At 50.1% G+C, this 21,598-nt stretch overlaps 1 protein-coding gene across 1 annotated transcript in view; it reads left to right on the top strand.

Annotated features, from left to right (window-relative positions):
• The window catches only part of ZNF185 (zinc finger protein 185 with LIM domain), a 40,992-nt gene that overhangs the window by 10,728 nt on the left and 8,666 nt on the right, over positions 1-21,598 (top strand). The window contains exons 12-17 of the mRNA XM_041000034.1: positions 5,446-5,541; positions 9,084-9,179; positions 13,752-13,946; positions 15,741-16,109; positions 19,342-19,452; positions 19,897-19,977. Of these exons, the coding sequence (XP_040855968.1) occupies positions 5,446-5,541; positions 9,084-9,179; positions 13,752-13,946; positions 15,741-16,109; positions 19,342-19,452; positions 19,897-19,977 (948 nt within the window). The remainder of the gene's footprint in view (positions 1-5,445; positions 5,542-9,083; positions 9,180-13,751; positions 13,947-15,740; positions 16,110-19,341; positions 19,453-19,896; positions 19,978-21,598) is intronic.

Genomic DNA, 21,598 nt, shown 5'->3' with positions numbered 1-21,598 from the left:
TCCCACCTTGCCGGAAGTGTGCCATAGAGGCTGGTCACGATGGCTGGAGACAGGGGTTCGAATTCCCAGTAAGAGGCTCACTTTGAAGGTTTATGTAGCTTTTGCTCCTGCAGATCTTGCAGCCACAAAATACTTGAAAGCCATCCAGGTTGCTTCCAGGTGAGGTGCTGGCTAATTTTGGTCCTCAGGATCCTTTTCTTCTGAACCCACCCCATTAGCAGTTGCACCAGGCTTGGCATCCACCATCAGTACCTCTTCCCGCATTTGCTGACTCCCTGGCTGTGTGAGGAGCGTGGCTGATGCGGAGCGGTAATTCAGCCTAACTCTACCTCTCTTGGGAAAGGGTGGGATGGGCGAATATCATAACCCTGCCCCTTCCCAAGTCCTGGTCATGCCCTGGCCACTAACTACAGCCAAAAGGGCAGCTGTTGCTAACTCCCATCCATCTGCAAACTGAGATACCCCCTTTAAAACTGGTCCTACCTGAACACTTCTCTGGTCAGGTTCCTTTGGTTCTCTGTCTCTGTAGATAGAAAAGCGCACCCTGGCAACGTAACTGGGGAGCAGTGACTAAAAGCCAAAATCCTGTCTTTACTGGGTGTATGATCTTGAGCAAAGTCTAAAGTACGGAGAGCAATAACACCTGCTTTGAAAGGCTGTCCCGATTCTAAGTGGAATAATACATTGAAAGTACAGTCCTAGGCACTGGTATCCTGGGGCCTGCAGGCCCCTCTTCAAAGGCAAGGAGGGACCAACATTGCCATCTGCTGGCCCTCTGGGGAAATGGGACTGAGGACAGTGAGAAGACATTGCCTCCTACCACAGCTCCTCTCCACTTGCATTGCCTCAGCTCACAGCTGCCACGCTGGACATTTCCTCACCAGTCATCTTGGCGTTGGGATTCAGAACACATTCAGTGATTTTCAAGGGTGTGCAACCTTCCACCGTTCCTAGCCTCCAGCATTTATCAGCCCAGCTGAAAACTGAACTGGATTGGACTATACTTCTCTGTGGTTGAAGGTCTTAGGAAGTAGTGAAGCTGGTGGTGGGGGCGCGTTATCAGGGAGGACATGCTGCAAAATTTCTTAGAATTAATGAGGGGACTTCAAAAAGTTTGTGAAAAATGGTATTAGAAAACAACCTTATTTTGGTGTCCCCAAATTTGAAATCAATGTATGTTTTTTTCTATAATATCCATTCTCTCTGAACTTCTTTTCTTTGAATTTTCTTTTCTTTCAAGATTTATTTATTTATTTATTTATTTATTTATTTATTTTTTGCAAAGGCAGATATACAGACAGGAGGAGAGACAGAGAGGAAGATCTTCCATCCAATGATTCACTCCCTAAGTGACCGCAACAGCTGGTGCTGCGCCGACCCAAAGCCAGGAACCTCTTCCAGGTCTCCCACGTGGGTTCAGAGTCCCAATGCTTTGGGCCGTCCTCGACTGCTTTCCCAGGCCACAAGCAGGAGCTGGATGGGAAGTGGAGCTGCTGGGATTAGAATCGGCACCCACATGGAATCCCGGTGCGAGCAAGGCGAGGACTTTAACTACCACACTATCGTGCTGGGCCCATTTTTTAAAAAAATTTAACTGTGCAGCAGTGTTCCCACGTGTGTTTCATTCTCCGAATGCACGCAGTGCTCAGGGCTGGGTCTGGCTGTTGTTGGAATCTGGGGACTCAGTCTAGGTCTGCCAGGTGGGTAGGACAGGAATCCGCTCACTGGAGTCAGGAGCATGGGACTGGAACCTGAGCTGACCCTCTGATATGTTAGATGGCCATGGTAACTGCTATGCTGCCCGCATTCTCCTCAATGAGGTTCCTGAAGATTCTTTGTAATTGTTTGTTGGGGTTGCTGTAATGTGTTATCTAAAAACTGGAGGTTAAAGTACCTGTATTTATTCTTTCACAGTTGTAGACTCTGTGAGGCCATGATCAAAGTACTGGCATGGCTGTGGTCCCTCTCAAGGCTCTGAGGGAGAACCTGTTCCATGCCTTTCCCTTAGTTTCTGTTCCCGAAAGTCGTCAGTGTTCTTATGGCGTGCGATCGTATTACCCTAATCTCTGCCTTGGTCTTCACATGGCTGTCTTGCCTCTGTATGTCTCCCTGGATCCAAATTTCCCTCCAGGACACCTGGATGGGGGCTCACCCAACTGCAGTGTTGATCTCATCTTACTTTGGTTAAATTTGTCATACATCTCAGGGGTTTGAAAAGACACAACCCAACCCCTGAATAGGTGCCATCTGAGCTTAGTCTTTAAGAAGGGGATTGATTACTCGGGGGAACACAAAGGAGAAGGAAATAGTGAGAGAGGGGCAATAGCTTGGGCAGTCACAGGGACTTGGTAACATGTTCCCTTTCCTCACTGACACAACCAGAAATGCCAGTGAGAAAATCGGTTTCACTTACCTGTTAACATCTCCAAGGGACTACATGCTTTTAGTGAGGTAGAGTGGGCCCAAAGTAAGAGACTTTGTGCTGTCATACATGACACTGCAATCAATACCAAGGTCATCATCATGATCCAAGTCAAGACTGGCTTTCAAGGGGGATAGGGCTCAGGGGGACAGCCTTTCCCAAGGAGGAGGCAAGGGAACAGAGTGAGTAAGCTGCTGCCCCAGTCCTCCATGCCTTCCTGGTCTAGGCTGAAGGCAGCCACCAGCTGAAGAGCTGTCACCGAACTAGCTGCCTCACTGCCTCACTACCTTCACCCTTGCTCATCAATCCTTCCTCCCCTGGGACTGCTGAATGGCTTTCCCAAAGAACCAGCCACATTGCGTGAGACCCCCAAGGCCTCCATCCGCAAGACCAGGTCTGCTGTTAGTATTTAAGACATCTCCTGTGGGTGCGAGGACTTACAACATGACTCGGACTGGCTCCCAAAGGGGAACTTGGGCTTCCCTGCACAGACCGAGGAAGATCTGGTGTAGGAGCTCTAGTTTCTCTGCAGTCCCGGACAACACCTTGCACAAATCTGATAGGTGTCAGGGTCTGCAGCAGGGCAGCACATCAGACACAGTCCAGAGTGGCCTGCCTGGGAGTACTGCATTGCTCCTAGCCCCACGCTCACCACCCCCGCCATGAGCTTCAGTTCTTGGATGCCTAGGCACATCCCCTCAGAATCTGGTCTGTCACTTTCCTCGGCATCTCATGCCCATGAATCCTCATCTGCTCATGAGCTCTGAATCCCTGTCGGCCTCACACACAACCCCATGGGTGGCAGCTCCCATGGGACATCAGCGCTGAGAGATCACATTTCTACCCGGAAGTCTCCTTCATATGCCTGAGGTGAAGTTGGGCTCAAGCTGGGACCGGGAGGCTAGTGCCCCTCACCCTATATTGTCTGTGTTGTGGAGCACCAAGAGGGCTCCACATCAAAGAAAAAACGAGAACAAATGGTGTGAAGTGGTGGGAGGCAATGGGTCTGGGTGTCCCAGTGTGCTAGGTAGAGGCTACAGAGGAAGCGTTAGATGCCCAGCGTGCATGGAGCAGGAGAAGGCCTTCTCACCAGTAATTCCCGGGTCTCTCCTTTGGCCTGCAGTTCAAGAGGTAAGGAGATTCTTTGCCTGCAGCTCATGACACTCAGGCCAGGACTCTGCCTGGTAGCCCCAGACTTGGAGGACATGAGGTATGGTGGCCTTGCTGCTGTCTTGCCCCCTCCACAGCCTGGGAGCTAGTTCTCCCATTGTATGGCTAACAAGGTGGGTTGGAGACATGGGTTGCCTGGGGTCTCTGCTTCTGTTACAGAGCACATGCTTTGGGCTATGCGAGGTAGGCTCAGCCTTGGAGACCACCCACCATAAGCTGCATTGTCTGTCCAGCGGGGGATAAGGGCAGGCACAGATGCGAGTGTGAGCCTGGTCATCTGTGCTGACCACGCTGTAGCGTGCCAGCAGCTCTCAGGTGTGACAGCTCAGCCTTGAGCATCCCTGAAGCTAAGACTGGTCAGCCATAGTAGTAGGGGGTACCAGGTATGCAGCACCCACTTAAGTCACTGGACAATTGCTGTGCCAGAATGATGTGGTCCATGAGGTGCAGAGCAGAATTCTTGGATCACCCCCCACAGTCCACTATGCTGGTTCCTGACCGGTCCTTCTGACTCCTCCTTGAACCCCACTTTCCTTTCCGTGTATTTTTTCTTCGAGATGTTTTCATCACTACAGCCCTCTCTGGTGTGGGTCTCCACTATCACTTGGCCAGCTGTCCGCAGCCTTTTTCTACTTTCTTGTCTCCACACTGCCTCTTCCTGGAAGGCGGAAGTCGTGAAGAACAATGTCATTCCTTTTGCCCACTCAAATTCTGCAGTCCGGACTTAGTACCTTAACAGATGAAGCCTTGGACAGACTGGTGCACTCTTAGCCTTAGGTTCTGCCTCCCTGGACTTCTCCCTGAAGGCCATGGACTATTCCCTGGATGTCTTTTCCCCTGTGTGCTGTTTGGTCTCACTACAAAAGCCCTCTGTTCTGCGATTCCTTTCTTGCCCATGTTTCTTTTCCACCTCACAATCATCCATTCAGACTCTGAGTATCTATAGAGCAGAGCCAGTGTTGTTTACATTCTCTCTGCATCCTAGCACAAGCATTGGCTCAGAATATGAGTGCAAGAGTCTTTGTTGCTGCAATGATCTGGAGTCACCCAATGTGATGGGTATGATATGGCAACATTGGAAGCTGTTTCCTTAGCTTCTCTGAGATGATTAGTTAGTCTCTGAAAAATGGGTTGAGAGCAAGTTAAGACAAGTCGATAGCAGGCAGGTGCACTTACTGCAGGCAGGTGCACTTACTCCTGCCTTACAACTTTTTGCCTAATAACCCACTATACTCACTCATAGGCTTAGGGGGCAAGGGAGCATTACCAGACACACTTCATATTTATTGATGAATAAATGATAAGGTTTATTTGTAGACAGCCAAGAAAAAGAGGAAAAGATGAGGAGACCTGGAAAGTGCAGAGAACGGGATAGGCAGTGGAGGGACAAGGAAGGACAGGTGGCAAGGAAGTGGGCTGAGATGATGACGTGACTGTTAATGTTGTATTTGACAATGATCTCGAACAGAACAGAGGGGCTGCACTAGGATGGTAGGATCAGCCCTATACTGTGATAGAATAGATTCCAAAGCTCTGAAGTTACACTGTCTGGGAAATCCTAGTTCTTTTCTTGCTCACACTCTGTTCCTCAATGTACTTGTTTAGAAAATCGGCACGGATAACAATGTGCCCATGGCATGAACGTGATGTGAAGAGGTGAAGCATGTAAAATCATCAGAACAGACTATTCCTCCAGTCAGTTATTGGTAATAAGGTTTTATGAATGGTCTAATACATTAATGGCAGGTTATAAGCTCCTTGGGATCAGCTGGCATCTGAAGATGATATAACTGCGCCTACCTAAGCAGTTGGGAGACTATCATACACTTAACTTATACATGTTTCCTTTATAGGTCATCTTCATGTGACAAAGGGACCCTTCAACCCAGGGAGCCCGGATACTTGGCTGGTGAGCAGGACTCCAAGGGCCCGGACATAGACTCTGGGAGGTAAGTCTGTCTAGGGAGCATGCTTCATCCTGAGAATTCAGAACCCACATGCACCCACCGGAAAGGCATCTGTGGCTCTTGGTCCAGGCTCAGTGGATGGAGCTGAGACCAGGATTGTCCTGTTCCAACTATGGTATCTGGTGCCCATCGCCTTGCAAATCTGCAATGGCTGTCTGTTGAAGGAATGAATCCATGAGGCCCAGAGAGGACAAGTCCTGCCAAGACCTCTCAGGAACCAGTTGCAGAGCAGACCCAAACAATAGGCCAGATCATTGCCCCACACTGAGTTTCTTTCGTTGACCTGAATCTGCTACACTCAATGTGCTGTTACTGCAGGACATAGCAATCTGCCAATGGCCAGGGCAAAGCAAGGGCAGGAGGAGGTCAGAGGATAATGGGATCTGTTAGTCAATAATGAATAAGAGCCGACAGATACAACCTGGGTTTGAGTCCTAGCTCCATTTTTAATTTCAGCTTCTTGCTACTGTGCAACCTGGGAATGAAGCAAGTGGTGACTCAAAAATTTGGGTCTCTGCCACCCACGTGAGACACAGGTTGAATTCCAAGCTCCTGGCTTCTTCCTGGTCCAACCCAGGCTACTGAGGAGTTGACCAGTGGATGAGGTCCTCTCCTTCCCTCTTCCCCTTCTCTCTTCTCTCCCCTCTCCTCTCCTTCTTCATCCCTTCCCCCTTCGCTTGTGCTCTCCTCTCCCTCTTCTCCTCCCCTTCTCATCTCTTTTCCTCTCCTCTCCCCTCAACCTATCCTTCCTCCTCCTCCCGTCTCCTCTCCTCCTTCCCCTCTCCTCTCTTTTCCTCACCTCGCCTCGCCTCGCCTCTCCTTACCTCTCCTCTCCTGTCACCTCTTTCATTCTCTCAACTCCTCTCCCTTCCCCTCTTCTCTTTCCATCCCTCTTTCTCCCTTTCAAATAAAATAAATTTAAAAATATAAAGAAGGCACTGACCCATCTTCTTAATGTATAACACTGAAACCTCCAGCCAGGCTCTGAACAACAGGAATATGGAAGGGGATCCCACATGGCTGAGTGATGACTCTGATTCCTGTCACTTGTTAGTGGCCCCTTGCTTTGTTGGCCGTTTGCACTTTAGTGTAGTACTCTCCTCATGAGCTACCACTTTGCTGTGTTTTCCAGATCCACTCTTGTTTCAGCCCATCACATTTGCAAAAAAACACAGAAATATTTAGTGCCAGAGTCTACTGAGCTTGCTTAAGTCCTGGGCACAGCTGTGTAGGGTGGCAGTCATGGACCTGTGTTTCCAGTCCTGGATGCCTTTTCCCTAGACATTCAAAGTCAATAAATACTTCTTTTCCCCCTGAATAGGCCGACTGCCCAGTTGAATGAAAACACCATGGGATCTGGAACTCCAAGGTCCTTGCCTGGAACAGATGATATCAGTTCTGAAAGAGGAGGGTGAGCTGTCTTGGGGAGGTGGATTCGGTCATATTCCTGGTGACAGCTCAGGGCTAAGTTGCCCAACTAGTTGTGCTGCTGGGGGTGGGACACTAGTCAGTTCCTGGGCTCCTGTCTACTGCTTTGCCCATGCTCCCTACCACATCCTTTGTCCTTTGTCCTTGGGTTTTCCACTGCTTCTTGGACTTGCCAGAGCTTGAGATGGGTTCCTTCTTCTACCTGCTGCCACTGGCTCTTGAGCTCTACTAGAGTAGGTGCAAGGCTTCGCCCACAGCTGGAGTCACAACCTCCATATGGAGCTAGTATTCGGCAGGTAGAACGAGTGAAGTGTGTGAAGGGACGAACTAATTGAATGAAGCACAAATTGGTGCCTTACTTTTTGCCTGGGCCCCAAGGACCAGCTAGGAGGCCCTTTGGTTTTGCTTTCTTCTTTCTCTTCCAGAAGCCCCAAGGTCTCCTTTTTCCTGCCTCACTCCCCTCTCTGGCCACTTTTTATTTTTTAAGATGTCTGCCGTGAGTACAGGATGGAATAATATGGGTGCACATGTTATAGATTTTCTTTTTTTCTCCCATTTTTTTCTTTATTTTTGGCAAACTTTACATAGTTAATTAGGACACAAAGGTTCAAGGGCTACAGGAAAGTGGGTAAGACCATTGTTTTCACACTAATATCATCATTTTCCCCCTGTATCTGGGGTTAGGGGAGAAACAAAGGGAGAAGCCCCACCCAGCCTCCCACCCATCCCAGGTCCCCGATGTGGGGCATGCTCCGAGGGTCCTGCTCGAGTGGTTTCGATAGTTCACCAGTTCTGAACCGCTGCTCTGGCCACTTTTAAAATTTTTTTTTTTAATTGTTATTAACACTGTATTATGTGATACAGTTTTATAAGCACTGGGGATTCTCCCCACCCCTCCCACACCCCTCCCCCCATAGTGGATTCCTCCACCTTGCTGCATAACCTCAGTTCAAGTTCAGTTGAGATTCCTTCATTGCAAGCATATACCTAGCATAAAGTCCAGCATCTTATTGTCCAGATAAGTTCAGTGTCTGGCCACATTTAATATGAGATTCAGTGAAGGGAAAAGCAGCAGCCCCAGTTCTGCTCTGGGCTCCTGGGCTTGGGTGGACTCAAGGCTGCTTTCGCAGCTGTGCCCAAAGGATTCCGAGTCATCTTTGGGTAGCAAGGTTGCATGTACAGATGCTCCTGCAGATTGTTTGGCTGCAAATTCTGCTAGGACCCTCAGGACTCAGAGCAGATGAATGGGTGCATGTCTGCAGATTGCTATAACTGCAACATACCAGCCCCCTAGCCCCTTCCCAAAGCCCTCCTCTCTCCAAAGTCTAGCTGCTTGCACTTCTCCAAGCCCATCAGGAGCCTCATCCCCTCCCTAACTCTACTAGTGTCATCTGCTTCCCAGATCCAGAGCCTTGATGTCTAGATCCAGCCTCTACAACCACTGTCTCTGAGCAGCTCCAAGGAAGGGTCATGGGAGCGGATTCGGTCCTTGGGGCTTCCACCAGAAGGAAGAACTATGCTACAAGTCCTTGCTTTCTCCTAGGCTTCCTTAAAGTGAAGTCAAGTCTCTCTATAACATGTAATCTGAAGACTCTTCTAGATTTTGCTGATTTTGTTTAGTTCAGCAAGTGTCTTATTCAAGTGGAGGGCACACAGGCTTATGCAGCTAATGGAGTGTCCTGTTCATGTCAGCCTGTTTTACATAGACAGTGAAGCTTAGCCTTGAGAAGGCTGAAGGTGCTCCTCCCACAAAATCTGTATCAACTGGGTGGAGACAGAGGAGCTGTCCAAATGGTCACATGGCCCTTTGACACAGGAAGGTGTTACTATATGTACAGTTCAGACATTATCCAAAGTTCTTGGCATCTATGTATTCACTTACTCTTTTCAGTATACTTATGAAGCAGATATGATGACTCTTATTCCCTAATTCACTGATGATGAAATTAAAGTCCAAAAGAAGTCAGGTAATATGCCTGGGAGGCAGCAAAGCCAGAAGCATGACCTCAAGTACTATGCTACACTGTCCCAGGTATCAGGATGCCCTGGCATTTCAGTAGTAATGAACCTAGACCATGCCTGGTGTCCTTCCATAGCCTGGGATTAGCTGCTGGCCTCATCCCTTTCCTGGAAGATCAAGAGGTGGATAGTGGCAGCTCTCCATCCTGCAAGCCTGGACCACTGCCTGTAAGGTAAGAGCGGGGCAATTTCCCCATGATCTTTCTGTTGTCAGACAGTCTGCAGGGTCAGTCTCAGCCCCAGCACTCTAGGAGTCCCCTTAACACTTGCCAGCTCCAGGCCTTCTTCCAATCAGGAGGCCACAGCAGGACAGGAAAGCCTGGGAGGGACCCAGCCTGGAGTTGGACCTACCTATCCAGTGCAGAGAAAAGGGACAGGTGATAAGCTTTCTGGTCCAGACAGTCTAGCATCACCCTACATTGACTCAAGCTGAGGTGAACAGTAGAGGGGGCTGGAAGGAGGGAGTGGAATAGTGATAGAGGGGAGGGCTCAGGCAGGCAGAGCTTGGAAACAGATCCTGCTACCAGGGAATATATGGCAGGAAACTGGGAAGAACAGGGTCCCCGGAGGCACAAAATTCTGATGGGAATCAGTTGAATATTCCAAGGATTCTTCCCTGTTTCATCTACCAGTTCACCAGTGGGAATGGCCATTCTTTTTCCGTGGGGGCGTGGCACATCTGGTAACCCTGAGGTGTCAGTCAGGCAAAGATTGTGGAGTCCGCAGCCAGGAACAGACTGCCCTAGGGATCCAAAGTTGGTCAAGGAGCAGTGACTAGTTTTGAACTCAGGTGCTAAGGTCATGTCCAAGATTGACATGACATTGTCATACACAGTGGCATTTGTGTAAAGAGTGAGAAGGCTAACTTCACTGACAGATGCGACTCCCCCTTCCTGTGAGAAAGCAGCCAGGCAGGTGAGGCCCTGGGCCTTTGCTCTGAGGCTTCCTCCCTCAGCTCCGGTGCCACCTTGACCACTTCCGTCCTGGATGAGAGGAATGACATTCCAGCAGACCTGGAGGCCACAAAAGGGTAAGGCGTCAATGCAGGGCTGAGGTTCTGGAGCAAACAACGGCAGCGTGGGTGTGCAGCAGCCTTCGTCTTGGGAAGGCAATGTCAGTGGAGCCTGTGACCTTGGTCTAATGCACATGGAGAGGGCAGCAGCCCCAGCTGGAACCTTCAGACCTTTGCCTCGGAGCGCAGAGAGCTTACCATTTAACTTTGTTGTCTCCGTGATCAAGAAGGGTCACTCTGAGTCAGCAACAACTTGGGCAGTACCTTTCCTGTGGTGAAGCATGGCCCACACGAACAAGAGACAGCTCTGCTCGCAACAAGCGTGCTGCCTGGATGTGCAAGCACAGGCCGGTTCAAATCGTCCCAACACATAATGCCTTGAATGTCCTCCAGGCAGAGGGAGCAGAGGGAGTCAGATAAACAAAGGGTGGAAAACTGTGCTGTTTCCTGGCACTGCACATAGCTGGGTGTTCCCAGTGATGGAGTCCTGAGAGAAAAGCGGTGGAGGAGGATTTTGCACAAAGTAGGTAGGGGCCAACTGTCCTGCTCTGCTGTGTTACCTTGCAGGCATAGACTGTGTGCGCAGTACTCTGCAGCCTCTCATAGGGTACTTTCCAGTTTTTCAAGGTTGATGCAGAATTACAACAAGGAACATAGGGCTGCAGCTTGGATCTTTGTGCTTCCTGGGAGAGCGGAGGAAATAGCCAGGGTGGTCAGATAGAGTGCTGATGCTGAGGAGAGCAGAGCAGGAGACACTGGGGTGAACAAAGAAAACAGGGGAAGACGGCTGCAGTCAAGGACCCAAAACCTGAATAGCTGCAGTGGAAATGTACTTAGTGTGTCCCAAGGCCTGTGATTATTGGAGCCTACGTGGTAAGAGAGATTGCAGAGAGGGCTGGGCATTGGTCAGGCATGATAAGCAAGTTGGATCTTATTTGAAGTGTCAAGCCAAAGAAAAGCATGGCGTAGGATTGCTTTCAGCAAATGTACCAGTGATGGAGTCCTGGTATGTTTCTGTGTTCACATGTTCCAAATGTTTGTTTAAAAAAAAAAAAGGTATTGCAAAGGCAGATTTACAGAGAGAAAGGGACGTAGAGAAAGATGCTCTGTCTGCTAGTTCACTCCCGCAAGTGGCTGCAACAGCCAGAGCTGAACCAATCCGAAGCGGGGAGTCAGGAGCCTCTTCCAGGTTTCCCATGCAGGTGCAAGGTCCCAAAGCATTGCGCCATCTTCAACTGCTTTCCCAGGCCACAGGCAGGGAGCTGGAAGGGAGGTGGAGCTGCCAGGACTAGAACCAGCACCTATATGGGATCCCAGCGTGTACAAGGCTAGGATTTTAGCCACTGAGCCATCATGTCAAGCTCCAAGTTTGTTTGTTTGTTTCTTAAACTTAAATCAGCTACTGGAGGGTGAGGTGTAATGTGCCAGATGTTGTACAGTCTTCCAAGCAAATCCGTGAGATGCAGTTTCCACAGCATTACAGGTGTTAGTGCTCAGTCCCAAAGCCAGCTTGAACTACTTTCCTATGATATTAAGTTTGCAAAAAATGAATGCAAAGTTTCTCAACCACATTTCGTCACATGTCTGGTTGCACTTGAAAAGTTAGCTGGGAACTATTGGCAGAAAAAAAAAAAAAAACACTTCCTGAGCCCCAAGTGGAGCTTTGCACTTAATTTGTCTCGGGTCACTTCCACAATCTATGTCTCTTTAAAAGCTCCTCATTTTTTTTTCAAGAGCCATTGTTTTAGGGTAATGGGTTTGAACCAGGGGCGTCTTGCAGGCTTGCTCCCTCCCCTGGGGCATAGCTAACAGTATCTGGTGACTTTGTTAGTAGTCACAACTGGAAGGGGAAAGTACTGCTGGATTCTAAAGGGTACATACAGCCCAGGGATCTGCTGAAAAGCCTACCAGACCACCCAGTGATGCCCCTCTCCTGCCTACACACACACACACACACACACGCACACGCACACACACACACGCAATTACAGGTCTCAATGTTCCTGCTCTGCAGGGTTCACGATCTGTTCAGGAAGAGAGCTCCCAATGGCCTCCAGCGGTCTGGGCAGCGTATACGAAACCTGTGCAACGTGTGCGGCAGCGCGGATCAGTGCCATCTCGGGCGACCATAACCGCGTCTGCGCCTTGGCCAGCCTGAGGCTGTAGTTGCCAGGATCACAGACGCCCAAACCAGCGTACGGCTGTCGGGAGTGCGCTTGCGCACGCCGCCATGTCCTGCCTGCACGAGCTCTGGCCGCAGTGATTCTGGAGAAATGCGACCTTTCGCTAAGCGAAATGGCGGTGCAGAATGAGATCCGCCACAGCCATCTTCTCCGGCGGCCGTACACATAACGGACGCTAGGTGGCGCGCCAGGACCACAAATGGGCCTAGCCGCGTATCGCGGCCCCTCCCTGAGGATTCTGTATTAGTCTTCTCCCTTCAAGGCATAAAGAGCTGAGGCGGTGCTGCTGACCTTGGGATGACTGTGAGTGGAAGTCGCCGGTCACCCAGGCCCTGGCTGCAGAACAGCACATTGCCTGTAAGGAGTTGAAGGAGACTTCTGCGTTGCTAGTTTGTCCGGGGGCCTTAGAGCTGATGTGACTTGAGTGCTGGTCTTCACATCTGTGCAGGAGCACAAGGTGTGGGATGCAGGGAGGGAAACTGGAGCCTGCAGCCACGATTTCCCCTGCATCACTGTGGTGAGCAGCTGTGACAGCAATGCCAGAGGACACGGAGAGTAAAGTCCCGTGGAGCCCTAGAAACTTAGTCTCGCCAGGTTGTAAGGCAGTTTTATTTTAAGTGATTCAACCTTCAGGGATTCATCTTTACACTGATTTAGCCTTGCTTTATCACGTGCACAGAGCCAAGCAGTGTAATACAGTGCCTGATAGCGAAGACTGGTGCTGGAGTTCAAATTCAAGTTCTGTTACTAATTGTGGCTTCTCATTTTCACTGGGCTTTGATTTCTTGGTGTGTGGAATAGTGGGACTCGTAGCCCGTGCCCAGGAGGGTTGCTGTTAGCTTTAAACGGGCTTACATATAAAGCATGTAAGACATTTGCTCTCACAGAGTGCTGGGTCAATGTCAAGATCCAGCTGTGTAAGTGAAGAAGGCCGGACTTCCCCTCTAAAGCGTAGGCAGCTGTTTTCCTTGTCAGGCTGCAACGGAGCGGTGGGAATGTACTGCTCTTTCTCAGGTACCAGCAGTGGCCTCGCGACCTGGGGTAGGACAGAACTCTGATCCAATTCTAGGCACAGCGACGTCAGAATGCCTTCTCTGTGTGTCACAGGCAGAGGGAGAGGCAGCACGGGGCGGCGTTTGTCCTCTACTTCCTGGGGAGGGTCACCTCCACTGGCCTGCAGTCCTGGTAGGGCCCAGGGATGCTCAGAGTTTGGGGATGGTGATGGGAGAGTGCAGTGCAGGCATGCTGTGAGGCCAGGAAAGACCCCCAAACAGCTACTCTCTCCTTGCTGGCTTCACAGGCGAGTTGAGTTGCCGCTATCACACATAGGGGCTGCCTGGTGTTCCTCAGCAAGCAGACAGCAGTGGCACTGGAGTTCTCTGAAGAGGACCCAAACGGCTTCCCCGCGGTGGAGCCCACAGCTTGGCTCTGTGGCTCAGCGCCAGGAGTGCAAGTCGCCCCGGGCCTCTGGGCGGTGGCAGCTGCTGTGCGATGGGTGGCTGCGGCCAGTCCCGGGCGCAGTCTGCACACGTGTGTTCATTCTTCCTCAGCGCTGTGGCTGGTGGTGCAGAGAGCAGCGCGGCCAGCCAGGTGGCAGAAGATGGGCAGGAGCAACCTGCAGCTCTGGGAAGTGGCCAGGGAGACACAGCTGCAGCCACTCAGCCGGCGGTCCAGCCCAGCATGCTGGAGCAGCAGAGCCCCGGAGCGCCCGACAAGCTGCCTGCACCTGAGGGCTGTGCCAGCAGGTAAGGGCCAAGGGGCGCTGTGCTCCTGTCTCAAGGAGACCGGGTTTGCTTGGTTTTTGTTTTTTGTTTTGTTTTGTTTGTTTTTGTTTTTGGGGGGGTTGGCAAGGGCTGCATCTCGGCTGCAAAGTGGTGTTCCTCCCTCTGCATGCTAAATGTGACCCACTGTACAGCCAGGGAGCTGGAAAAGCACTGACAGCGTCTAAGAAATATTAAATGGTAAAACTCAGATAAAAGAGTAAATAAAGGTAGGCAGCTCTTTGCAAACAACTAGGGTTCCAGATGTGGGGGAAAGGTAGAGTTCAGAAAGAGAGATCTTCCATCTGCTGGTTCACTCCCCAAGTGGCCACAATAGCCAGAGCTGAGCCGATTCGAAGCTGGGAGCCAGGAGCCTCTTCCGGGTTTCCCATGTGGGTGCAGGTTCCAAGGCTTTGGGCCGTCCTCCACTGCTTTCCCAGGCCACAGGCAGGGAGCTGGATGAGAAGCAGGGCCACCAGGATTAGAACTGCGCCCATATGGGATCCTGGCACGATCAAAGAACTTTAGCCACCAAGCTATGGCACTGGGTCCTAAGTATTTGTTTTAAAGGATTTATTTTTATTGGAAAGTGAGATTTACAGAGAGAAGGAGACAGAAAGAGCTTCTGTCTACTGGTTCATTCCCTCAGTAGCCGCAAGAACTGCAGCTGAGCCAATCCAAAGCCAGGAGCCTCTTCACAGTCTCCAACATGGGTGCAGGGTCCCAAGGCTTTGAGCCATCCTTTGCTGCTTTCCTAGGCCACAGGCAGGGAGCTGGATGGGAAGTGGAGCAGCTGGGACATGAACAGGTGCCCGTATGGGATCCAGAGGCATGCAAGGCAAGGACTTTAGCCACTATTTTAAATGGGATGTTTAGCTGATAAACTCTCGCCCCTGTTTCCACGCTACTATTGTCTCTACTTAGATAACATCCTAGATGGTACTTAGTGACACCCTAAGTGCAGAGACGGTCACGGATCAAGTTTAGCAATGGGGAGGAGGGCAAAAAGGGAAGTTCTGCTCTGCCACGTGTTAACTGCAAGTGGTCCACAACCCAGTTTTGTCATCTGTAAAACTGAGATGAAAATGACATAAATTCATAGCAATATTCTCTATCTGAAAACAAAAAAGATGACATTCTAACTCGGGCAACAATGCGTCCACAACAAAGCTTGTGTATCAGCGACTGCATACACACGGCGGGATACTGCGTGCCTAGCACAGCTTAAGACCATCGTTACTGCGCCTGCGCACGCCGCCATTTGCTACAACCATCAGCTAGGACCGCCTTGCCCGCTGAGAAACTAGACCATCAACAAACAAAATGGTTATGCCGGGCGTGATGGGCCTCGACTTCGCTTCTTCTGCTGTTTTGCTCACAGCGACCGCCAGGTGGTGAGCGAGGATCACAAATGATCATCGACTGCTCCTCTCGGCCCCGCCCTGCGAATTTGGGGATCTGGTGGCATCTTTGAAATGTAGAAAATGTAGCCACCACCATAGACTTGCTGCGCAGCTCTCTCTTCTAGGCGAGGGAGAAACCACACAGGGAGGCGCCTTCTGCGCCGGGCTAAGTTGTCAGAATTTGTACAGCACTGGAGAACTGAGGTCTTTTTAACTGGGCAGGTGCACTGGAGCTGCATGACGATTGGAGGAGGGGCTGGCAGTGGGCGGGGAGTGAGGGGTTATAGAAAAGAAGTCCACTGTTTCCCCAGCTAAGGGAAGAGTGGCTTTTAACATTCATTGACGTCGTCAAGTGTGCTTTGCCTTTTTCGGCAAGCACAGAGCACACCACGGAACGGCTTCCCCGCGGTGGAGCCCACAGCTTGGCTCTGTGGCTCAGCGCCAGGAATGCAAGTCGCCCCGGGCCTCTGGGCGGTGGCAGCCGCTGTGCGATGGGTGGCTGCGGCCAGTCCCGGGCGCAGTCTGCACACGTGTGTTCATTCTTCCTCAGCGCTGTGGCTGGTGGTGCAGAGAGCAGCGCGGCCAGCCAGGTGGCAGAAGATGGGCAGGAGCAACCTGCAGCTCTGGGAAGTGGCCAGGGAGACACAGCTGCAGCCACTCAGCCGGCGGTCCAGCCCAGCATGCTGGAGCAGCAGAGCCCCGGAGCGCCCGACAAGCTGCCTGCACCTGAGGGCTGTGCCAGCAGGTAAGGGCCAAGGGGCGCTGTGCTCCTGTCTCAAGGAGACCGGGTTTTCCACCAGTGGCTGCGAGGCAGGACAAGCCCACAGGCTCTAGGCATGCCCACTGGCCTCCGCAGGCATGAGTGTTATAAAGAGCCACAGGTCTGAGTTAAGTTTCAGCTGTGGGCATTGCATCAAGTCTGTGAGCCCATGCGTGGCCCAGGGAAAGGGAAGAGCCCATGCTTCGAGGGAAGTGCATTTTTGTGGCCTCTGAGCGCTGACATCACAAGGCGCTGGTGAATGCTTCTGCTGCCACCGTGACTGGAGAGCTGTGCAAGAGCAGCGTCTGGCCAGTGATTCACCGCCACCACAGTTGGGCTGTGGTTACAAGAAACTGGCAGCAGTAGCTGAGGAAGCAGGGGTGAGAGCAAGGGGCCGAGAAGGGCCTGGCAGCATTACAGTCCTGTAATGTGTTTTCTGGGGCCCATCCCCACCAAATCAAATATTTATTGTACCTGTGCAAAATTTCCAATTTGAAACCTAACAAATTTGTCTGATCGTGGATCACATCTTAAAATACCTGAGTTTTGAAAATCTAGTTTGAAAACAACTATTTATTTATTTGACAGGAAGAGAGGGAGCGGTGGATTGATTCTTTTCCATCCACTTGTTCACTCCCCAAATGGCTACAGTAGCCAGGGTGGTACCAAGCAAAGCCAAGAGCGTCTTCCAGCTCTCACAAGCGGGTGTATGGGTCCATTGGACATGGACCATGGACATCCCCCACTGATTTCCATCCAGATTGGAAGTGGAATAGTCAGCACTTGAACCAATGCCAGTACCGGATGCTGGTGTTGCAAGTGGCAGCTTTATTTGCTATGCCACAATGCTGTCCTTGAAAATGTATTTTCACAAGCAAGTTACGCATAAAACTGCATGATATTGAACCATTCCATCAATTCTCATCTGCAAAGGTAACATGTGGTCTCATCTGCAATCTGCTACCTGTGGTGCCAGCATGTACTATGGGTGCTGTTTCATGTCCCGTCTGCTCCACTTGCCAATCCAGGTCCTTGTTTATGGCCTGGGAAACCAGTAAAGGGCAGCCTAAGTCCTTGGGACCTTGTATCCATGTGGGAGATCTGGAAGAAGTTTCTGGTTCTTGGTTTTGGACTGGCTCAGCTCCAGCCATTTGGGGAGTGAACCAGTGGATGGGAGATCTCACTATTTCTCACTATTTCTCCTTTTCTTTGCAAAATGTGCCTTTCAAATAAAAAATGAATCTTTTATAAATGAATATGTAAAAGCACCTTAAAGATAGCTTTATTTAGAGACAGTTGGAGTTGTTGGATCAGATCCAGTGTAGTCTCTGTGAGGGCTGTGCGGCTGTGTGTTTATGTGAGCAGACCAGGCTGGAAGAGAGAATGTCTGCACTTGCTGACATGTGTCCCATCTCTGCCTGATGCACTTCACCTCCAACTCCATGATGTGACTTTCTGGCTCTCAGATTCAGTCTTGATCCCTGGAGCCCACTTTGCATCAGTACAGCTTGGCAGGATTCCTGCATCTCTGACACTTCCTGATAGGCCTTTTGTTGTTCTGGTGATGATGTTCCCTTACCTGCCTCTTGATATCTCTGGGTTCCAGGAAGTGGCCCACCAGGGGTTAGAGCCTGGAGAGTCAGAGCCCAGTACCTGTATTGTTAGCCACTGAACTATGGAAACTGCGTGAGAACAGAAAACCGTGGGTGCTGTGATAGAGAGGAACCCAGGCCGAGGCTGGGAGCTGAGCTGAGGAGGCGGCAGGGGCTGAGTTTCATAGGGTCTGGCAGGTGAGGAAGAAGAGGTCATTAGGAAGGAGGTGGGATGTTAGCACACAAGGGAAAAGGGTTATCAGAGGGCTTCTTTATTCTCACTGCAACCCTGGGGGTTTCCTCCTGCACCCTTGCAGTTCTGCTCTCCCTGGACTCACCAGCTGGATGTGGATCTGAGGATGCCCGACCCTTGCCAGGTTCCCATCGCCTTCCTCTCAAAAATCGCTGCTCTTGTTCCTTGGCTCTGCAACTCCTGTTCTGTCTCTCCAGGTTCCTGGGGGGCTTCTCTGAAGCCCCATGGTATCTGTCAGAATCATAGGGTAGTACAGCAATAGACAAGTGGTGATTGAGTGGGTGGAGGCAAGCTGTCTACCTAGCACATGGTGGAGGTAGGGGGTAGATCCTCAGGCCAGCCTTCCCAGAGCAAGAAATAATTTTGTCTGTAAAGGACTGAGAGAGTGTAGGATGTCCAGGTGGGCTTCACGGCACTCATTACAGCTCGTGCTTGAGCTGCATGTGATAGGACGTAGATTAACACTATGAGGCAGGGAGCCAGGTGGCTTCTGGGTCATAAATTGTTCTTCTCTTCTCCCTCCTCACTCATAAACTAGCTAGTGTCTTGGGTGCTGGAGGCTCTGGCAAGAGAGTGAAGGAAAAGATGAAGCTTGAATCATCACAGAGCTAAGTTAATTGTTCCTAGTGCAGGCCTGAGAATGTGAAAGGTTGGGCAGATGTGAGCTGGGAAGTACAGAGGGGTGGACTGACAGAATGGGCAGCTGTAGGATCTTAGGGTATAGGGTTTGTGGCTGGGGGAGGCACATGAATGCCAGTGGAAGACTCGGCCAAAGAAAGGCTTTGTAAGATGCCTCAGAGGGCAGTTTCCAAGCCAGCACCTGAATGTTATAACTAAGTCATGGACCTGTCCATTTCCTGCTCTGGTGGTAGCACCTGCCTTCCAGAATGTGCTCATCCAACGTCCCATTTCACCAACATGTGCATTCATTTAGCCCTCTGCCCTTGGCCTTGCCTTCTTCAGAGTGTTCACTGCAAAGTGGGAGTTCAGGAGGCTGGTCTTAGTAAGGCACTGTCCTATCCAGTGAGGAAGTGAGCAAGGCTGTGCTTCTTTATTGCTGGCTGCTCTGTAACTGCACTCAAGTGGAGTTGCAGAGGCCGAGGTCTGGCTGCAGTCCAGAGTTCTCAGCCGATATGGCAAGTTTGGGATCTGACCACTGACAGGTGCTGTGCCTTGAACTACGTTTCTACACGCCTAGCATAGGTTTTCTCACATTCCATGAGTTGATCATGGTAGGCATCATTCCCCAAACACTGGCATTCTTTGAAATGCCTTCAAGGTGCAGGTTTGGGATTAGAACCCCAAATCCAGCTTGGCTCTGTAAGAGGTCAGTTATCCATTTTAGCCCAAACCCCTCTCCATTCCCCCACAGAATGCAAAGCCCTTCAAGTTGCCTGGTCTCTTTTACCACCCCTGACACTTGTGAGCAGCCATATTTTTATGTGCCAGCTCCTCCCAGTGAACCAGACTCCAAGTCAGCCATGTAAGAAGGGATATCTGGCTTCTTGGGAAGTGTTTTCTTACTAGAGGTGTTCCCTAGTCCTCCTTAGAGGTAAATAACTTAACTTCCTTGTATTGCCCCCTCAACTCCCTGCAGCTTATTAGCCAAGGAGCCACAGAGTGCAATCTTAATGCCTCTGGTGTAAACTCCCTATTTTTTTCAGGCCTTTGGGGAAGGCACCAGAGAATGAGGGCAGCAGTCCAGGGTATAGGACAGGAGGACATCCTAGGCTTAGAGAGAGGAAAAAGAAGATACCTTTTTCTAGGACTCTCCAAACAAGTGGACATCCGCCCTAGGCCTCCTCAAGAGCATCTTCAAGTTGTTTCTGACAACTTCCCTCAGTCCTGGACCCTTCCTGTGGGCTAGGCCCGGTCCCATGCGTTCCTGTAGTATATCTCTTTCTGTTCTGCTGTGCTCCTTCCACAGCCAAGGAGTGGTCTTCGTGAAGGAGTACATGGATGCGAGCGAACTGTCTTCTGGAAAGCAGGCATCTTCACGCTATGGCAGGTAAGAGCAAGTCTCAGGACATCCATGGCATGACCTTTTGCTGGGCTCCATATTGTCCTCACTCCTGTGTCACCAGTATCTTGTGTAATCTGGTTCAAGATTGGTTCCAGGTAATTGTTGAGTGAGTGTGTAATGCAATTATATATTGGTGTGATTTATGCATGGTAGGGTACTTTTGGGTTGTCCGTTTATGGTTAACTCATCTCGTACTCCATTTATAATGCCACCTTTTTTTCTACCCATTTTGTTGTTGTTGTTGTTGAAAGATATGTTTAGCTATCTGAAAGCTCAGGTTACAGAAACAGAGGGAGAGATCTTACATCCAGTAGTTTGCTCCCTGGATGGTCATAATGACTGCAATTAGGTGACGCCAAAGCCAGAAGCCAGAGGCTTCATCTGGGTCTCTCACATGGGTATAGAAGCTCAAGCATTCAAGACACCCTCTGCTGCTTTCCCAGGCAGCAGAGGACAGCCCAAGTGTTTGGGCTCCACTGCCCATGTGGGAACTCAGATGGTGCTCCTGATTTCAGCCTGGCTTATCCCCAGCTGATGTTGCCATTTAGGAAGTGAGCCAGCAGATGGGAGATCTCTGTTTCTTTCTGCCACTCTGCAATTCAAATACATAAATCTTCAAAAAGTTTTGTAATTAATGATCAGACTCCCATGACTAAATTCATTGTGCAATTGAACTAAACATTCCATCAAAATGTTTCTTTTAAAGTGGACTTTATTTGTAATGTAATGAGGAATTCTTAGGCCATTTTGTTTAACTATAAGCATACTTTTCAGAAGGAACTAGGATCTGGGTAGATATCCTGGCTTACCCCTTCTCGGCAGTGTACATTAGCAGTTTTGACTACCTCTCAGATAGTTGATTGCCCTTCCCTGAGCAATGTGGGTCCTTGTATACACAACTTCCACAATCTCTGCTTAGGCTGGAATCCTATATGGGCATCAGTTTGAGTCCTATCTGCTCTACTTCTGATCCAGCTGCCAGCTAATGCAACTGGAAAACCAGCAGAATGGACCACGTGCTTGGGTCCTGCACCCAAATGGGAAACCTGGAAGAAGTTCCTGGCTCCTGGCCATTGAGGTCATTTGGAGAGTAAATTAACAGATGGAAGATCTTTATATGTGTATCCCTCCATTTCTCTCTCTCTCCCTCTGCCTTTTAAATGATTTTTAAAGATCATTTTTAAAAAAGGATGCACTTGCATGCATATATTATGTGCACAAAAATAGCTGAGCTCCAATGGATCATGCTAAGAGATTTGAGACAGAGTTGGACTGAATGTGGGAGTATTGTGTGTGTGTGTGTGTGTGTGTGTGTGTGTGTGTGTGACAGGACAGGTTTTCAAAGGTACTGATTTTTAAACATTTTTATTAGAGGACACAGAGAAAGAGAGAGAGAGAGAGAGAGAAATCATACATTCAGTAGTTCATTACCCAAATGGCTAGAACAGCCAGGGATAGGCCAGGCTGAAACCCAAAACCAGGAACTCCATCTGAATCACCCACATGGGTGGCAGGCACTCAGATATTTAAGCCATTACCTGCTGCCTTCTGGGGTTTGCATTAGCAGGACACTGGATCAGAATCAGTGAGACTGGGACTTGAACCA

Source organism: Ochotona curzoniae, unplaced genomic scaffold, assembly GCF_017591425.1.
Source record: "Ochotona curzoniae isolate NIBS_2020 unplaced genomic scaffold, NIBS_Ocur_1.0 scaffold_1852, whole genome shotgun sequence".
Lineage (NCBI taxonomy): Eukaryota > Metazoa > Chordata > Mammalia > Lagomorpha > Ochotonidae > Ochotona > Ochotona curzoniae.
This window is presented reverse-complemented; position numbering and strand designations above follow the sequence as displayed.